General features: G+C 46.9%; 1 protein-coding gene across 1 annotated transcript in view; it reads right to left on the reverse strand.

Moving 5' to 3' along the window:
• The window catches only part of spab (space blanket), a 327,616-nt gene that overhangs the window by 153,758 nt on the left and 154,634 nt on the right, over nt 1–19,224 (reverse strand). Inside the window, exon 3 of the mRNA XM_075693943.1 lies at nt 2,468–2,617. Coding sequence (XP_075550058.1) covers nt 2,468–2,617 — 150 coding nt within the window. The remainder of the gene's footprint in view (nt 1–2,467; nt 2,618–19,224) is intronic.

Raw genomic sequence — 19,224 nt, forward strand, 5'->3', positions numbered from 1 at the left:
TCGAAGCGTGGCTCGGGACACTGTTCAGGGAGTGGCTCAGGTGATGCAAATGCTTGCCGGATTTTTTAGCGGGCAACTTCAGCGACCGAAGCAACAGTGAACTCCTTCGGTGTCGCAGTTTGTTTCGCAATCTCCTCGCGCACAATGTCTCTTATTAGTTCACGCAGCGGGGTCTGGTCTGTCACTGTCAGTACTGCGGCTCCTGCAGGTGCATCGTTAGTCAGGCGTTCGTATTGCCGGCAACGCTGTTGTAGCGCCCGCTCGATTGCTGTGACTTCCTTAATGAGCTCTTACACTGTTGTAGGCGGGTTACGCACGAGATCAGCGAATAGCTGTTCTTTGACGCCGCGCAAGAGATGGCTCAGCTTCTTGGAATCAGGCATGTTGGGATTAGCGCGGCGAAATAAACGAGACATGTCCTCGGCAAACATCGAAACACTTTCGTTGGGCTTCTGAACGCGCAGCTCGAGAAGGCGTTGTGCAATATCTCGGCGATCAGTGCTTCCGAAGGGGTCAAGTAGCCGACGGCAAAATTCGTCCCACGTTGTCAAATGCGCCTCACGATTTTGGAACCACGTCCTTGCGCTACCTTCAAGAGCGAAGTACACATTGGAAAGCTTCTGGTCCGGACGCCACTGATTGACCTTAGCTACGCGTTCGTACTGGTCCAGCCAGTCTTCGGCCTCTTCATACGTGTCACCGTGGAAGCTAGTTGGGACTAGATTGTTTTGAACAGTCACCTGTGTTGGACTTGCAAGCGCCATTTCCTGAGCCGGTGAGGTCGCTGACAATGTTCCTTGGAAGAGCCCGAATTCCGGGCACAGACCTTGCAGGCGGCGGCTTGCGCGGTGCACAGGTGCCTCGACGCGTGGACGATGTCTTGAAGGGCTGGATGTAGGGCTACTTCCAGGAATCGTCCCTAACATTACGTGATGATGCGATACCCAGCACCTCCACCAATGTCACGGCTCACTGGAGACAAGAGCGGAGAGCGGTATTTAATTGAGAGAATTAGGACAAGCGCTGAGTCCAGGCTTCTTCTGTTGCGCCTCGCTTGCACACACGAGGTCGTCGTCTTCACCGTAAACGTCGTTGAGCACACATGGCGTCGCGGCAATATATATATATATATATATATATATATATATATATATATATATATATATATATATATATATATATTGACCCGTGTACTTATTTGTCTTTATCGGGTGACATGTTTCATCGCCTAACAAATGTTATCGTACTGCGCAGAACGCGCCTGCATGGATCGGAAGCTTCTGGAATGTTATCGACGCTTCCATCCGCTGTCTGTGACCGAACCTTGTGTAATCTGATTGCATGTGTGCACGACGCGAATAATGTAGAACTTTGTAGAAAGCACGCGAGTCCCAGCGATTGCTCTGGAACATTCGACAACTGATGTATAAAAGCGGACGCGCTTGACTCGGTGATCCCACTTTCGACGATCGCCGACCGTGTTGGCCGCTATCGCTGTGCTATAGGTGAAGCCTGTTTTTGTGGGCACAGGTTCACCCAATAAAAGTTCGTTTTGTCTGTCAAAGTATTGCTACTGTGTTCTTCAACGTCACCACCACGCGACAATATATATATATATTAATAGTTCTCCGTATTTCCTCGCACAATTTATTAAATTTGTTATTGCAATACTTTATCTGAGGAGGCAGTGAACTCCGCCTCGTTGGAATCATTTGTGCACTGTATTAGTAATATCAATTTTTGTTGAAATTCGAGTCCAAGTGGAGTACACTCTGAGTTGATAACATTCCCTTGTTCGAGTATACCTTTATGTCATCTATGTCCAGTGCATTGCCATGTTTTTTTTTACTTTTGCACGTATTATATGTCTGCAATTATGCCAAGTAATTTGCTTATATTTACTTCTCTTGTTTGTATTCTTAGTATCGACTCCTGCATGGGCCCGAGAAGGGCCTCCAGTATCTGTAAATATATACATACCCGTGGGATACAAATGTGGCAAGAGCAGTAACCGTTAGATGCAGAACACATATGGGATTAATGAAAACCATTCCATCCAAACCCAGGTTGTTTCGCATTACGCAGTTATGTAAATGTCAATTGGTTTACAGTCTGCTTAAGTTTTATCAGCTCTGTACACAATGCGCGAACACGAAATTTAGGGGTGCTGTGAGGCAGTTACCTGCTGTTAGAAACTCACGGCGTTTGCCACTTTTGCCATGGAGTGCGATATATTATGGGCGTGAGAAACATGGCATCATTGAGATCTCATAGTGTGCTTATCTTTATGCATGTATTTACTGTACCATGTCCCTTACAGAATGCCCCACGGGGGTTCTGTAAGGTGCTTATATATAAAATAAAGACATACTGCTTTACATGCAGCGTTTTTCCTGTCATTTGCGCTACTTTCCACAAGACATCGTTTGCGAACGGCCAGCGCGGTGGAGATAAGAAGGTGCCTCACTGAACTGCTTCTTGCGCATCTCCCTGCTGCGCTGCTGGCAGACGCGCCGAATGCCCCCGGTCTGCAGGCAGCTCAGCCCTCGCTCACAGTCTGCGTCCTGCTGGCACGTCTCCCCTTCGCGCTGGCCATACACCGGCAGGCAGGTTCCCACTGCAAAGCCCGAAGGATAACACAACGTTCGAAATAAATTGAGTTGACTGATGGCGCTTTGCCGCAACGACCACCTAGCTACAATTACAAATATGCAGAATGCCCACCAAAATAATGCTCCAGGCAATCAGTGTTTCTTTATTTCAATTTCCGTTATTAGTGGAGCAATAGCATATCACGCACATCTGCATATGCCAAAGGCGATGATACATCTTGTTCATTTTTCTCATGACGTTATTTAAGGACAACACACTGCTCAAACGGAAACCGGACCTTTATATAACATGCTATCCCGATAGCGCAAGACAAACTTGCGTAAGTGTCTTGCGGCCCGCTATAACAGTGATTTTCTGGTATAAATGGTCACCGGCCAAAAGCAAAACTGCGCACGTGACATCACCAATCAATGCAGACTGCGCGTAATTACAGCGACCAAAAGTGTGATAAGGCAACACAGAAAACAGCACAACTCGCTAGCATAGAAGATTATTAGGCTGAGATAAACCTCTCTGCCTTTCGTATCTCTCTGTTAATGTATAATTTATTTCCACATGATTAGACAATTTCTGAGAAAAATCTTGGCATTTAACTTCACATAGGGCTCCGACTACATTGTAAAACATGTCCGTAGTTTTAAGGTAAAACCTTACGCAAAATTACGTAGACCGTTCTATTTCATGAAAAACGGCGACATTCTAAGTAAAAGAAAGCGGACGCGAGCTGTGTCTTTGAAATATGGAGAGCTGTCCGTAATTTCATGTGGAGGGCAACTGAACATGTTAATAGCGCAAAATCAACACGCAGAGAATATAATGAAAAGACACTGCCCACTCTCACCGGCAGTTACAGAATATCATCATAGGTAAAGCTGTTTGACCATTATTCATAGGGGAATCGCAAACACACACACATACGCAGAAGTTTTAGTGGTGGTGCTGCTTACCACCTTTCATCGCTCCTACACGACGGGTTGCATTTCTCCGGCACAAAAGTACGAAGTGGAGAGCGGCCGCAAAGGGCGGTGTGCGGATGTGGTTTCTGTTGCATTTGGGATTTCACTCTGAGAATAGGAAGGAATAGACGATAGATTGCCATACAGGTAAGTGATTTAAGTGCCATTTTTTATTGTTGGTACACGTCGGGCGTGCGAAAGGCACCGCGATGGCCGTTGACAGGCTCAGTGGCGTTGCTTCAGCACGTCTTGTAAAGACGTTCCTGCTTGGTCATGAGGATTGATAAAGCCGCGACATTGCGAGTCGGTTATAATGGGTGTAGCACTTGTGCTTATTGCATATAGAGCACAATGAGACGCGTAGGCAACGCCAGCGTCGATGAGGTCTCTTGCACCTTCGTTGTCGGCTGCATGGGACAGCTGTTTATTGACGTTGGCATTCCAGTTTGCACAGTTGTGCTGTGTTCTTGGCGTCCCAAAATAAAGTGAAGTCATTGTTCCCCTTAGCAATCTCTCTCGATGGAATGTAACGCCATGTTAGCGGTATTTGGTGGTGCATTGCATCACAGTGAAATTCTTAGCCATTATATAATTTTTTTTATTTGAATATACTGCAGGCCCTTCACGGCCCGTGCAGGAGTGGTACAGAAATGTAATGATAAAGAAAAAATCATGGTGAAAAGTGAAGACACTGAATGCGCTTAAAAAATAGTCGATATTATTATTTATACAATACTGCAGGCCCAAGTGGGGACCCGAGCAAGAGGGCAGAATACATAAATATTTACATATATACGTATATACAGGGTGTCCCAGTGAACTTGGACCAAAATTTTTTAAAAACCCAACAACTCTAGAGAAATCGTACCGACTGCATAGTAGCGGCAGTCGTATGTACTTACAACCAGTATTTTTTCCTCACGAAATATTAATTAGTTATTGGTTTTAATTAGCGAACTTTTTTAGTTATTGCTTGAATCAGAAGCATATTAATTACAGTGTTGTAGGGCACCTTAAATAACCTCCGAATCACGCATTTATTTCGTGCTTAAGTGCTCCTGGTTGTTTTTTACAAGAAAAAACAAAACCCCTCGAAATACGCGAAATACGAAATAGATGCGCACTTGCACGCTGCTACTCAAGCACCTACAAGCAACCATTGAAAGATATACGGCTGCATTCTCTTATCGCCGCATCGTACAAGGCTCTGCTACGCTTATCAAAACGTCAGAGGTGTGTTCTCTTGATGCCACGACCATCACATAGCGTGAAGCCCTGTATAAAGCTGTAACTGCTAGTTAAACCGTGTATCCGTGGCTATTCGCTTGGGAGCGCTTGAGTAGTGGCGCGCGAGCGGGTATCTATTTCGTATTTTGGATGTTTCGCGCGCTTTTGTTTTTTCTCAGGAAAACCAACGAGACAAAGCTCAGCACTAAATGGTGGTTCGGAGGTTACTTGAAGTGCCCTACAACATTGTAATTGATATGTTTGCGATTCAAACAATAATTAAGTAGTTCACTAATTAAAAGTAATTAAAAAGTAATTAAATAAGTAATATTTTGTGATGAAAAAAATGCTGGCCATGGGTACATGCAACTACGGCTACTACGCAGTTGGTACAATTTCTCTAGAGCTCCTGCGTATATTTAAAATCTTGGTCCAAGTTAACGGACACACCCTGCATATATACATACACACATGAAAAAGAAATCCAAAGTAATGCAATATATGTAATGATCAGAAAAAAAAGAAAGCGACGACTACATGAGTTTAATAGAAGGTACACTAAAGGAATACAACTTGACAAATATTAGAACAATATCGCAAGCATATATGAGCACTTGCAACCATTATCGCGATACCGAAGTAGTAATACTGAAAAGAATAGAATAAGGAAGATTTGGAATGCATCAAACAAAATTCACGTGTAAAAAAATAAAAATAAAACCGCAACAAAGCTTGCCAACATAGCAATACCGTTAACGTTAAAGACACATGCGTTCAATAGAATCGGTGTTCATAAATTGTAATAATGGCAGAGTGTTCCAATCTTTTACAGTGCGCGGGAAGAAGGAAAAATTATAGAGGTTAGTTCGGGTGTTATATGGAGTGAAAGAATCAGCGTGACGATGCCGTGCTCAATGCGTCGTAAGTGGTTCAACATAAGCCTGTGGGTGCAGAAACGAACAGTTGTTTTTAAGCTAGAAAAGAAATTTCAGTCGTTGTATATTCCTACGTAGCTGTAGCGTTTGAATATTATGTTGATTCCTTAGGATAGTAGGAGAGTCACTCAGTCTATATTCAGAAAAAAATAAACCTGACAGCTTTACGTTGGACCATCTCTAAAGCGTTAACGTTAATTTTCTTATAGGGGTCCCACAAAATTCATGCATATTCTAGTTTCGGTCGGATGAGTCAAGTGTAAGCCAGTAATCTAGTACCAGAGGGAGCGTGCTTTAATTTGTGCCTGAGGAGACAAAGCTTCCTGAAAGACAAGTTAGATGCGTTAGAAATGTGGCTATCCCAGCTGAAGTCATTGGTTATCGTTATTCCAAGATATTTATATTGGCTGACTTTGGTCAGCGGTTCAGAACCGAGGTGATAGACAAACGACATTTTTTGTTATGGACGTGTAAACAGTTTTTTCTCGGTTCAATTCCATGCCCCACGGACTGCACGAGGAGAGAATGTTTTGAAGGTCAGAGTTAAGCATTAATTGATCTTCGCGGCAAGTAACCTCGTTTACACAATCGTCAGCGAATAGTCCAATTTGAACAGGATGGGAAATTTCGTTAGTGATGTCGTATATGTATATTAGAAATAGTAAAGGTCCTAGCACGCTACCTTGAGGTACTCTACAGGTTACTGATAGTTCGTTAGAACAGTAATTATCAATTGAAACAAACTACTTGCGATTAGACAGATAAGCCGCCACCCAGTTAATAATATAGGCTTGACGGTCTATCGACTATAGCTTTTCTATAAATTTATTGTGAGGAACAAGGTATTGTGAGAACCATTCGCTGCAATCACTTGCCCGACATCGTTTTTCTAAAATGTATCTTTGTTGGCTAATCAATAACCTGCTTTTTCACGCGTTATTCTTTGTTTTGATGCACTTGCGAAAATGTAGCTTTCTCATACAAATTTTTCTGTATACCTGTGTTTATGATTGCATTATCAACTGTAACCACCCCTTATGTAATACCCCTACCAAAGGGGTCTTCTAGGAAATAAATCTGAACTGAACTGAACTCAACCGCTTTCTTAAAGTCTAAAAATATTACGTCACGTTGGCTTGATTTGTAACGAGCGCCTGCAAAGCTGTGAATAATTGTGGTTAATTATGTTACAGTAGAGAAACCCTTCCGGAAACCATGCTCATGAGGAGACAGTACGTTGTCGTCACTTCGGAATTTGGTTATTTCATAAACTATAATATGTGGGATTAACTTACAACATGATGAAATTAGTGATATCGGACGATAACTAGTTACTAGGGTTTTGTCGCCTTTTTAGGTATGAGAACAAGACGTGCAGTTAGCCAGTCTGTAGGAAGATTAGCTGAAGATAACGAAAAACGAAAGATAACAACAAGAAAAGGGGCTAACGCTTGAGCATACCTGCGCAGAAAAGCGTTCGGTATGTTTTCTGGTCCTGGAGATGACTTAGCTTTGAGGTTCAGCAACATCAACCCTACACCCGGTTGCGAAACAATATCGAAGCGCGAATTACATGACATGCGATTAAGGTTTATACCATCATCGAAATTTGAAAAAAGGCTCTGAAAATAATTATTGAAGTACTCCGTGATACGTTGTTTTTCGACAATCACATGGCCCTCGTTAACAATTCGTTCAATCGACTTGGCTTTTGCGGTTAGAAAAGTCCAAAACTTTGGGGGTGACGTTAGGATGAAATTTTGCAATGTATGGTGAAAATAGCAGCGCTTAGCTTGCCGTACTTCTTGGTTTTGTTTATTTTGGATTTCGTAAATTGCAACACGTGAAACACATTGTCGTCTTAAGTGCTTAACTTCTCTTTTAAGGTGCAAGATCTCTCTCATTATCCAGGAAGTAGTCTTGGAAGTTTTTTTAGTTTCATTGGGAATAAAGGTGCTAAGGCAGTGAGGGATAATATCTTTATATTTATCCCAAAACACAGTAGCATTGTCACCGTGAAAGTTATCAAGACATTGTTGAAGATAATCCAAGACACTTTCGTCTCTGGCACGAGAAAAATCTTTTAACAGTGGTTGTTTTAGATTTTTTGGTGCTACGCACTTCCAAAGAACACGAAAAATAGACCAGACTATTATAAGAAATTCCAGGTTCAAACGAAACAAAATAGTTTTTTTAACGAACGACTTACGAAAACGAGGTCAAGTGTGGTTGGTGCGCGTTGGCTATTTTACAGCCTGGTGTAGATTGTGAGACAGAATGATGTCATGCGAGACCAAAAGTAACTAAGCACGTGCTGGTGGGCGAGTTGGTTAGCAATGATTACAACGAAGGCGCCAAATAAACCATGGACGAAGGAAGGAGACGCGAGACAACCAGTGTAGCGCCTACGTGGTTGCCTCGTGTCTCCTTCCTTCGTTTGTTGTTTTATTTCGTGCCTTCGTTGTAATCAAGATCGAAAACCGCGACAATCACTTCTAATTGTGCTATAGCAGCTAGTAACTTGCACGAGGTAGCAGAACGGTTTAAGCCACATACTCGTCGATGGTACGCCGTGCCCACTGAAAGTGTAGGTCTGGAGCTGTTCCCCTATAAACTGAGGCGTCGACGTCACATGAATAGGTGGCGCCTCAAATGACGCGTCCCAAAACAGCGAAGTATTGGCGTCTTGAAAGCACTGACGTGCCATCGGTGTCGTAGTTGTGGTTCAAGTGCACGTGGTGAAGTTGGGTAGACAGGGGTGGTCGATTGCATTTCGTTAAGACTGTTGAGGCTGTGGGTTGTTGTGGTATCGTTGATCCGGCCAGGCCATGAAGGAGCACCTGCACGATGTAGTGGAACATTTTAAGCCACATACTCGTCGATGGTCCGCCGTGCCCATTGAAAATTTTTTCTTTAAGCTTTGGAAGCAGTGTTCATACCCGGATTTGGATGACTGCTTGTCCGGAATTGAAAGATTGCTTGCGTATGATGACCTCAGAGAGCATGTTGGATGCGCATGCGCCTACATTACTATAAAAGGACGCTGTACCGTGCTTGCTGCCGTAACTTCGTGTTCCTGCAGTATTAGGTAACTATCATAGATGTTTACACTATTTGAATTGCTTGGCCGAATGCGCGTGACTGCTGTGGGGCGGCGATAAACAAAGAGGAAGAAAAAGGCCGATTTCTGGGCTGAGGGGGCAGCCATGCGGACTACCTAAGTTGCCTGGCCTCGCCTTTCGTGCCGAAGGAGCGGAGCAGTCCGTCTACCCAACGCCGGTGTTCCTGGGTTTGCTGGCAGAACAGGGCGGGCTGTTTTTGGGCTGAACCGGATTGCTCCAGTGCTATGCAAGTATCCGACGTCGGCGAGTTCCGGTGCAGCCAAGCCTTCTGAACGGACTACCCTGTGGTGTGCAGACGTCCCGACCCAGCTGTCACGCGAGTGGCTCGTCGTGTGCCGGGCCTCCGCCCTGGTCTCCAGCCCTGCGCCACCAGCTGCTCGAGATTCATCGTTGCTGCTCTTCGTACCGTGAGTGTGTGATACTAACAAGCGATCAGACGTCTTCCTACATTGACGTTCTGCAGGACTACCTAAGCGACAGACACACCTGAAGTGAATCGTGTGTGCTATCGTGTATGCTACTCTAGTCCTGCCCCCTTGTCATTAAATCCTCTCTGCGTTCATTGTGCCATCCCGGTGTGTTTGAGGCCTGCGCCCACATACTCCTATCACAATTTTGGCGAGCCTGCCAGGATTTGCAAACGCACAGGAGCGGCCATGGAGATTGAGCGGTTGTATGTTATAAGGAAAGAGGAATGGCAGGAGCGGAGTTATAGCGCTGGGTTGATACACATATCGTGAGGGAACGCGACCAGCGCGCCCAACATCGGGAAGACGTGAAATCGCAGGCAGAACAAGAGCGCCTATGATTCGAAGTGGAAGAAGGAGTGCGAAAGCTTAAGATCGAGCTTCAGGAAAAGACTGCTAAAAAGACGGGTACCAGGGCGGCACCTGAGCTATTCAAACGCATAAGTTGACACCCCCTCCCTCCCCATTTAAGAAAGCCCGGGATTATTTAGACGCCTACTTGCAACGTTTTGAGTGAGTGGCAACAAGTCAAGAATGGCCCCGTGAAAAATTTTCACTCTCCCTCAGCATCTACCTGACAGGAGAATCATTGACGGTCATAGGACGGCTTGATTCGAATGCAGCTCTAGACGACGACCAGCTGCAGGCTCTCCTGAAGCAGGTTTCGGTGCATTACCGAGGGATACCGAGAGAAGTTTCAAAACGCAAGGCCCGAGGACAATGCGACTGGCCTGCAGTATGCACGTGGAATATTCGATTACTTTGACCACTGGCTTGAAATGTTCCATATTGAGAGTACCTTCGACTCCCTCAGGGACGCCACGATTGCTGAACAGTTTTCGAGAAGATGTTTTGCGTCGCTGCGAATGTTCCTGAAAGAAAGGAACTGTAGGACCCTCGCTGCGTTATCGAAGAAGGCCGATTGTTTGATAAAGGCACAAAACCTGACCAATCTAGGTATAGCGCGTTCTCGAAGGAGTTCGTGTTAGACTCTACTCGCAAAGTTGAACCTCCAACGGCGATGCCGCGCACAACTAATCGTCATTTGTGATAAATCGAGTTTCGGAGTGCTATTCCTGGACTAAAGAGAAGCCTGCAGGGCGCGGATGGTCCGGCAGAAAGGGGCATGGAAGGGGAGTGCCAAGAAGGAAAAATCAAACACAAGCTTCGTGTATTCTGGCTCCGTCGCAAGCCGGAAAACTGACAGAAGAGGGTGGCGGATAGGTAGTTTTCAAGGTGGCGAAACGGTCCCAATAGCCAACATGACGTTAATGCGATAAGGCGCGAATCGTGACAGTGAAAATCTGCCAGTGGGAAGAGGCTTCCTCAAATCATAACCGGTATCTGTCGTACGAGACACTGGCTGCAATACCCATCACTCGTCCATACGCAGCCATAAAAAGACGTCGCCATTTCGAACCAACTGACAACGGATCAGCGACTCCAGGTTGAAGCTGTCCTTATAACCTACGACGATATAGTCTCCGATCAACCTGATAAGACTGATGATGTCTTGCAGTGTCATTTGAAACTGGCTACTACTGCATCTATACAAGTCCGGCAATACCCCATGCTATATGCTGTCAAAAATGCCGTAGAGCAAGAAATCCAGGACAGCCTTGTTGCGGTTTGCGCCAGAAGTGCCTAAAATGATCAAACAAGTTCGGGGTGAACGAGGTTTATCAACCCATGCTTGTGGGTTAAGGCTCGGGCAAGGAAAGGGCACCGCTAGCAAGCGGTACTCTTCTTTTAGTATATAACGGCGCAGGTAGAAGGTAGAACAACTTTACTGAAGAATAAAACGCTCAATGGTTGGAGCCCCTAGACAAGGGCCCCACTGGCTTCCGCACGCTGTTTCGCTTGTCGGATGATGGCCCTTTGGACCTCTTCCTGTGAGCTGGACAGCGCCGCCTCCCATTGTGTATGATCCGTAATTTCTGTGTTTGTCTTTTGTGTATATGCCGTGCATGCCCATGAGATGTGGTCTAAGGTTGGCGTGGCTCCACACCATGGGCATGTGTCCGCATATCTTTCAGGGTGGATTTTATGGAGAATGTGCAGGTTGTTATATGTATACGTTTGCAGCTTTCTCCATATAACCTGTTCTTCCTTACTGAGGTTTTTATCTGGGGGTGGTAGTTTCATTCTATTTCCTCTGTGGTAGTTTAAAATTGCAGAGTAGTTCTGGTCAATCGGGATCAGGTCTTCAGAGGTGTCCTGTGAGCACCCGTGGTGTGTAGCATGCGCACGAGCTACTCTGTCAGCCTCTTCGTTTCCCTTGATTCCCTCATGACTGGGTACCCATATAAGGTGAAATATGGCTCGGGGTTTTATATCTCGTAGAATCCTATAGGCTGCGGTGCATACTCGTCCCCTGAGGTAGCTTCTGCATGCCGCTTGAGAGTCTGATAGGATGGTTATTTGTGGTTGGATTGGTTCCGTCGCTTTGATAGCAAGGGCTATTGCGATTTCTTCTGCTTCCACGATAGTGGTGTTGCGAGTGGAGGCGCTAATGATTTCTCTGCCCAAATAGTCAGTGACAGCAGCTACCTTTCTTTTCTGCCTGCCTGGGTATCTTGCCGCGTCCACGAAGCGGGAGTTTGGTTTGTCGCCGTGCGTTTTCTCAATGTATGCAGCTCTGGCTTCTCTTCTGCCTGCATGTAGAGTTGGGTCCATATTTCTGGGTATTGGCGCCACTTTGATGCTATTTCTGACTATTGTGGGGATGGGTTTAGCTTGGTTGTGTTTTTCTAGGAACTCGTGATACCCGAGTCTGCCAAGGAGTTTCCTACCCGCGGTCGTTTGTGCAAGTCTGTTTCTTTGAGTTATCAGTTGAGCTTCTGCCAGTTCTTCGAATGTATTATGAATTCCAAGAGACATTAGCTTTTCGGTTGAGGCGCATTGCGGAATTTGTAGGGCGATCTTGTATGCTTTCCGTAAGCACGAATTGATCGCATCCCTCTCTGTTTTCGTTAGCTCGTAATACGGCAAGCTGTAAATGAAGCGGCTAACCACCAGACTTCTGATTAGGTGAAGGGTGTCTGATTCCTTCATCCCCGTCCTTTTAGTGGCTACCCGCTTTATCATTCTTGAGACTTGTTGTGTTGCCGTCTTGATGAGGTGAAGCCCGTGTTGGCAGTGTTGATTTGATTGTAGCCACATGCCCAGTACCCGGATTGTGGTCTTCTCAGGTATTGCATCATTGCCAAGTCTGATTTCCAGTTTAAGGGCAGGGTCCGTCGGGACGTTACGATTCCCTTTCCCTCTCCAGACTCGTATAATCTCAGATTTCTCTGACGCGCATTGCAGCCCTCTGGCTCGCACGTATGTCTCGATTTCACAGGCAGCTGCTTGTAATCGTTCTTCTTTTTCACGTAGCGACCCGGTGACACACCAGACTGTAATATCATCCGCATATAGGGCGTGCTGGATACCTGGGATGGCTTGTAGTTTCCTTGTAAGGCCTATCATCGCCACGTTAAATAGCGTTGGCGAGATCACTGCGCCCTGGGGAGTGCCCTTGTTGCGTGCCTTGAAGGTCTTGATTTCTACTGCGCCAAATTTAATCTCAGCGGTTCGTTGGTGTAAAAAGCTGCGAACATAGTTGTATATCCGCTCTCCGCAGTTTGTTTCAGCCAGGCCATCGAGTATTCCTTGATGGCTTACGTTATCAAAAGCGCCCTTGATGTCGATGGCCATGACAACGTGTTCGCTTGATCTTGGTATATTTGTTAGGACTTCTTCCTTCAACTGTAGGAGGATGTCTTGAGTTGAGAGCTTGGGTCTGAATCCAAACATAGTGTCTGGAATGATTTCATTGTCCTCTAAGTAGTTTTGGGAATTAGGCTTGGGAATTAAAACTATTTGAGCGTGCTTCCACTCCCTTGGAATAGTACCCTGTTGCCAATGTTCATTAATAAAGGTAGTATATGCCTGTAAAGCCTCATCGCTTAGGTTTCTAATCATGGAGTTAGTTATCTGGTCTTTGCCTGCCGCTGTGTTTCGGGTCATTTTCGCTATGGCAGCTCTAACTTCTTCGATGGAGATGGGTTCATCGAGTTCAGGGTGAGGCGCTCCCCCGTATTTCCTCTCACAGGGTGCGGGAGATGGGTCTGTTCCGAAGCACTTGTTATATAATTCTTCTTTGAGTTCTTGTTCTGTCCCTGGGTACGTATGGATTAGCCGTTCCACCGCTTTACAGCCCTCGTTCTTGGTTTTGGTTGGTTCCATAATTGCTCTTAGTATGCGCCAAGTTTTTGCGGTACTCAGTGTGCCATTAAGGGAGTCACAGAAGCGTTCCCAATTGGACGTAGCTAGTTGCGTTGCGTACTCCTCCGCTTTGCGGGTGATTTCTGCAATGCGTACTTTTAGCTTCCGGTTCTGTGACTGTCGCTTCATTCTTTTTGTTAGTCCTCTGCGTGCCTCCCAGAGATGCAGTAAGTGAGGGTCTATCTCAGGTATATCACATGTGCGGGCTAGCTTTTTTGTGACTTTATCCTTTTGTGTTCTTAAATTTTCACACCACTTACTTAAATCATCGATTGTGGTGCTTTGTTGGCTTTGCATCCGGCGGTATTTCACCCAGTCGGTAATTTTGGCTATTCCTATGTGTCGTTTGATTTCCCCAGTCCGAATTGTGGTGCTGATGATGTAATGGTCGCTGCCTAAATCGTTTAGGGTGTTTATCCATTGCGCATCTTCACAATTCTGCACTATCGTGAGGTCAGGGCTGGTGTCCATGCTTACACTGTTGCCCTGTCTAGTGGGCACTGCAGGATCCGTTATAATTGTCATGTCGAGTTGTTCCGTTTGTTCTAGAATGTTTCTGCCCTTAGCGTCCTGTTTTGGGTATCCCCAACTAGGATCTTTGGCATTGAAATCACCTACTATTACGAGTGCTCTTCCCTTTACCAGGCGGGCAGTTTCCTGGAGGAGGCTGTCAAACTTTGTATTTCTCTGGCTTGGTGGACTATAAATGTTTAGTATAAAGGCACTCTTTTTGTTCAGGCCTTTATATATGATTTCTATTAATAAATGCTTAATATCCGTGTCAGTAAAAGGATCATGTTTGATTGCGGTGATCGATTTCGCTACCAAAGTAGCTATTGCTTTCTCCGAATCCGAGTGTGTGTACACCTCGTATCCCTGAAGGTTTGGAGGGGATCCGACTTCCTGAAGGGCTATGACAGCTGGTGGCTCACTCTGTGAGCTCACCAGCTGTGTCAAAAGTCCCCTTTTCCGTCGGTATCCACGACAATTCCACTGCCAGATTTCGCAATTTTCCGTAATAGTTGGTTGATGTTTAGGCATGGTTGCTTTCCTGTGAAATGGCTACTAGCCCTGGTCTGGCGTATGGCTTCTCGGCGCTCTCTCTAATGTTAGCTCCGGTAATTTGCTTACGCACCGTTTTCATGATTTCAATTTGCAGAGCCTGGAGTTTTTTGTCGGACTTCACTTCAAACTCAGACATTTGTTGCGTTAGTTGTTGTGTTATTTGGACTGATACCTGTTGGGTTATCTGTTCTGCTAATGATGGTAACAGTTGTTGGAAAGTCTCTTGGATTCGTGTCTGGAGTGTTTCGACCGTCTGTAATCTAGGGCGCTTTTGGGGTGCTGGTACAGCTTGCCCCGAAGCTTGCTCTGACTGGTCCGGTTTAGCCTGTGTGTTCTGTTGCTGCGACTGCATTTGCTTTAGTATCGCATTCTCACGCTCTAAGTCGCCTAAGCGAACTCTCATGAGTTCTAGCTCTCGTTCTAGGCGCGTTATCTGTGCAGTTGTTTGAGGTGTGGGTTGGGAGGCTATTGCTGACCAGCTCACCTTGTTTTTGTCGCCTTCATTCTTCGGACATTGTTTCTTGTTCTTCTGATGATTGGTGCTTTGCTTCTCCTCTTGTTTTCTGCCCTGAGAGTTGCATCGGCCTCGGGAGGTCGACCTGGTACGCGAGCGGGATCTCTCCCGCGAGTCAGAGTTCTCTCGATCCGAACTGAGCCACTTCTTCTTGGGGGTCCCTGTCACGTGGTTACGTTGTCTCATGCGCTGTCTTCCCCTTTGCGGGACGCGCTTCAGTTTTTTGGTGCACTCTTGTGCCGCTGTGGATGAGCTCCCCCGCACAGGGCACACTTGGGCTCACACTCATGGTCCGCTGGTGGGTCGCGGAGGCCACATTTCGCACAAGCCTTGACAGTTGGTGTTGGACAGACATCCGTCCTATGTCCTTGATTTTGGCATATCTTGCAGTATTGTCGAGTGGGTTGGTAGGGTATACATGGCGTCTCACCACCGTAGTAATATACGTAGCGTGGCACGATGGGGCCATCGAACGTCAGCACTGCCGTCCTCGATTTGCCAAGCATACGGGCGTAGAGTATTCGTACCCCTTGCGTCCGCACTCTTAGGTTGTGTATGAGTTCGTCTTCTGTAGTGCCAGGCTCCAGTCCATGTATGACTCCCTTAAGGAGGTTGTCGGGAGTGGAGATGTATGTGTTCACAGAATGTCGGTTGCCTCGCAGCTCCAGCTCCTTGATCCTCAGGATCCGTTCCGCTGTTCGTTCTTCGGGTGCGCTTGCTATGACGATGTTAGAGCCCGGCCGTATCCGCAGCAAGAAATCGTCTCCTGTGATGTTTGCAGGTCCGCCACACGCCTGGACTATGGCTCTGGATACCTCATGCGTCCGCAATTCCCGAATCGCCAATCCTGGCTTCGGTCTAATAATGATTTTCATGTCATTCTTGGGTCGAGGGGGTGCTTTTCGGCGTGGGTGGCCCCTTTCCGCCATGCGTCGCCTCATAGCTCGCTCTCCTGCAGGTAGTATTGCGTCACGGGCCCCGTCGCTTGCTCCTCCGGAGCTAGGGCGCCCCCGTTGTCCTTGTGCAGGCGCGACGCGCCGAGCGTCTCCGGCGCGTTGCTCCGCCCCTGCTGCGTGGTTGGGGTGGTTGACCCCGCCATTCGACTCGGCGGTCCGCGCTTCCTTTCTGATTTGCTTGCGCGTTCGTAGTGACAATGCAATTTGCCACTGACCTTGCTTGCTGATGTCCTCGGCGTTCTCGGCGTCGGTGGTGGACTCCTCGTAATCCACCTCGTCAGGTGAGAGAAAGTCGTCATCAACACTCGTGACTGCCTCCATGTGACGTTCGGAGTCCTGGTCCGTGTGCATTGGGGTCTTTGGTTGGTCCGCGTCCATATCGGGTGGAGTGCTGCTCGCCACGTAGCGGTTACACCGCGTACGGGCTCCTGGAACCGCGTTCTCCGCACCAGTTGTTAGGGTTAGCGTGGCTTGTCGACGTGCAGGCGATGACCTTCGATTTCGGAAGAACCGGAATTCGCATCACCAAAAACTTGGTATTGGCAACATCCTTACGCCTTCCGGTATATCTGGTCCAATTTCGGGAGTGGTCCGTTGAGTTTGGCCGCAACAGGATACAATCGTCAAAGGAGCCGTTGAGAGCGCGTCCGCACTGCTCGGCGCCACCTGGCGTTCTCCTATAACGGCGCAGCGCACTTCGCAGAGTATTTCAAGAAATGAAGCGCCAACGGTAACTTCAGTAACACTTCATTTGGGCCTAGTTGGTACATAATTCTGAACTTAACGTTACAGCGTTACAACTAACTGAGGTTCATTATCGGAAACAATTGTTTCAGGGAAACCAAAACGTGCGAAGAGCTGAAACAACGAATCGTGCTCTCTGCAGCTGTCGATCGCAGTTCGAAAACCTCTGGCCATTTAGAATGCGCAGCGACCACCACTAAACGCATGTTATTCTGAAAAGATCCCGCAAAGTCTACGGGAACACGCTACCACGGTGAAGTCGACCATGACATCGGGTGAAGAGGTTTAGTTGATTGGAACATTACGTTGCTTTTGACAACTAGCGCAGCTTCTAATATGAAGTTCGAGGTCCGCCTCAAGTGTCGACCGCCACACGTAGCTGCGTGCTAGTTCCTTGCTGCGCACGATGCCGGCATGAGCGTCATGGAGTTCGTCCAGAATGAATCCTTGCAGCTTTGCAGGGACGACTACTCTTGCGCCCAACATGACGCGTTCCCGATGCACCATCAGTTCGCTGCACCTGCGAAAAAAAGGCTTCACCTGCTCATCCGTGATCGACATGGGCCATCCCACATTTGTGAATTCCTTCACTTGACAAAGAATTCGGTCCTTACTCGTGACAGCCGCGATATCTCCACTAGAAACAGGCAACGAGTCCAATCGCAAGGAATGAAATGCTTCCTCTAGTTCTTTGGTTTCTGCTTCAAGATCTAGAAGCGGCAGACGCGAGCAGAAATCGGCTTCCACGATCTCGCTCGATTTCTTGAAAATATGATTCTACGAATACGCTCTCAACATAATAGCCAGGCGTTGCAAACAAGCAGCCGCGATGGCGGGAAGCCCGGTTGTCGGGCCCAATATTGTTTGAAGCAGCTTATGGTCTGTGACCAAGGTGAATGAGTGCCCATACAGATAGAAGTGGAACTTCTTTACTCCAAAAATGATGGCTAACGCTTCCTTCTCCAGTTAACTGTATTTCATTTCCCCGTCAGATAGCGTTCTTGAAGCGCAAGCAGTGGGCTGTGTCCTTCTGTGATCATAGATATGAAATATGACTGCTCCTACACCATACTGCTACGCGTCGCGTCGTCTTTCAGGGTCATAGTGAGTGAGCGTAGGTGGTTGCGCCACTACAGCTTTCACTTGGTTAAACGCTTTTCTAGGATGCTCGTCCCAGTGCCACGCTACCTTTTCTTGCAGAAGTCTGAAAAATGGTTGAGCTATTGTTGCTAACTGGTGCACGAACTTGCTGTAATAGTTGAGAACGCCAAACAAATATTGAAGCTGCTTCTTTGATTTCTGCTCTGGTGCCTGAAGAAGTGCGTCAGCCTTATCTGACAATGGGGAAATGCCTTCAGCGCTGATTTTGTGGCCAAGGTAGTGAACTTCGCTTTAAAAAAAACGAGCACTTCTCTCTCTTTACCCTGACGCCTCGGCCTTGAAGATGCTCTAGCAGCGCTTCGAGATCAGCTAAGTGGTCTTCTATTGTTCTTCCAGTTACCAAAATATCATCTAGGTAGCAGCAAACACCCTTGAGGTGCTTGAACATCGTGGCCTTTATCTTTCGGAAAATCCCCGGCGCGGAACAGATTACAAAAGGTAATCTGTTCAGAACAAATAATTCCTTGTGCGTATTCAAGGTTATGTACTGCGTTGAGGCATAAGCCATGACCACTTGCTTATAAGCGCGGTTCAGGTCGATCATTGAAAAAGCGTGCCTCCAACAGAGCCGCGAACAAGTCACTGACCTTAGGCAACGGGTAGCGTGTGACGTCAAGGCACGAATTCACTGTCACCTTATAATCGCCACAGAGGCGTATGGCACCGTCTTTCTTGATAGCAGGTACCACTGGCGTTGCTTAATCTGCTGTGGCAACGGCCGTTATGGTGCCAATTTTTTCCATCTTCAAAAGCTCCGCCTTAACCGCCTGTTGCACTGCGAACGGCACGTTTCTTGCTTTGAGAAACTTCGGTGCCTGATTAGGCTTGAAATGCAGCTCGGGCCTTTCTTCTGTAATCATGCCTAACTCATCTTTAAAAAGAGAGTCGTACTTTGTGATCAAAGCGTGCAGCCTTTCTTCTAAACGACAAGAAAAGGGCAGCTTTGACCAAGGCAGATGGTGGACGTTGCAGATTTTGCTCCACTGCAGCCTAATTGCATGAAGCCATTTCCGGCCCAGCAATGGCGGTCCCTCCTGGTCGACAACGTATAAGGAAGGCTCATTGTGTTGCCGCAGTGCTGCAACTTGACCTGTAGGAGGCATTTTGGGATCCCTAGGGCTCCTGTATAGGTGCGGAGCTCGACTTCTGCTTGAGCCTGGTTGATGAAAAAAATTGGGGGTATTATTTGAAAGGC

This window comes from Dermacentor variabilis, chromosome 5 (genome assembly GCF_050947875.1).
Source record: "Dermacentor variabilis isolate Ectoservices chromosome 5, ASM5094787v1, whole genome shotgun sequence".
Lineage (NCBI taxonomy): Eukaryota > Metazoa > Arthropoda > Arachnida > Ixodida > Ixodidae > Dermacentor > Dermacentor variabilis.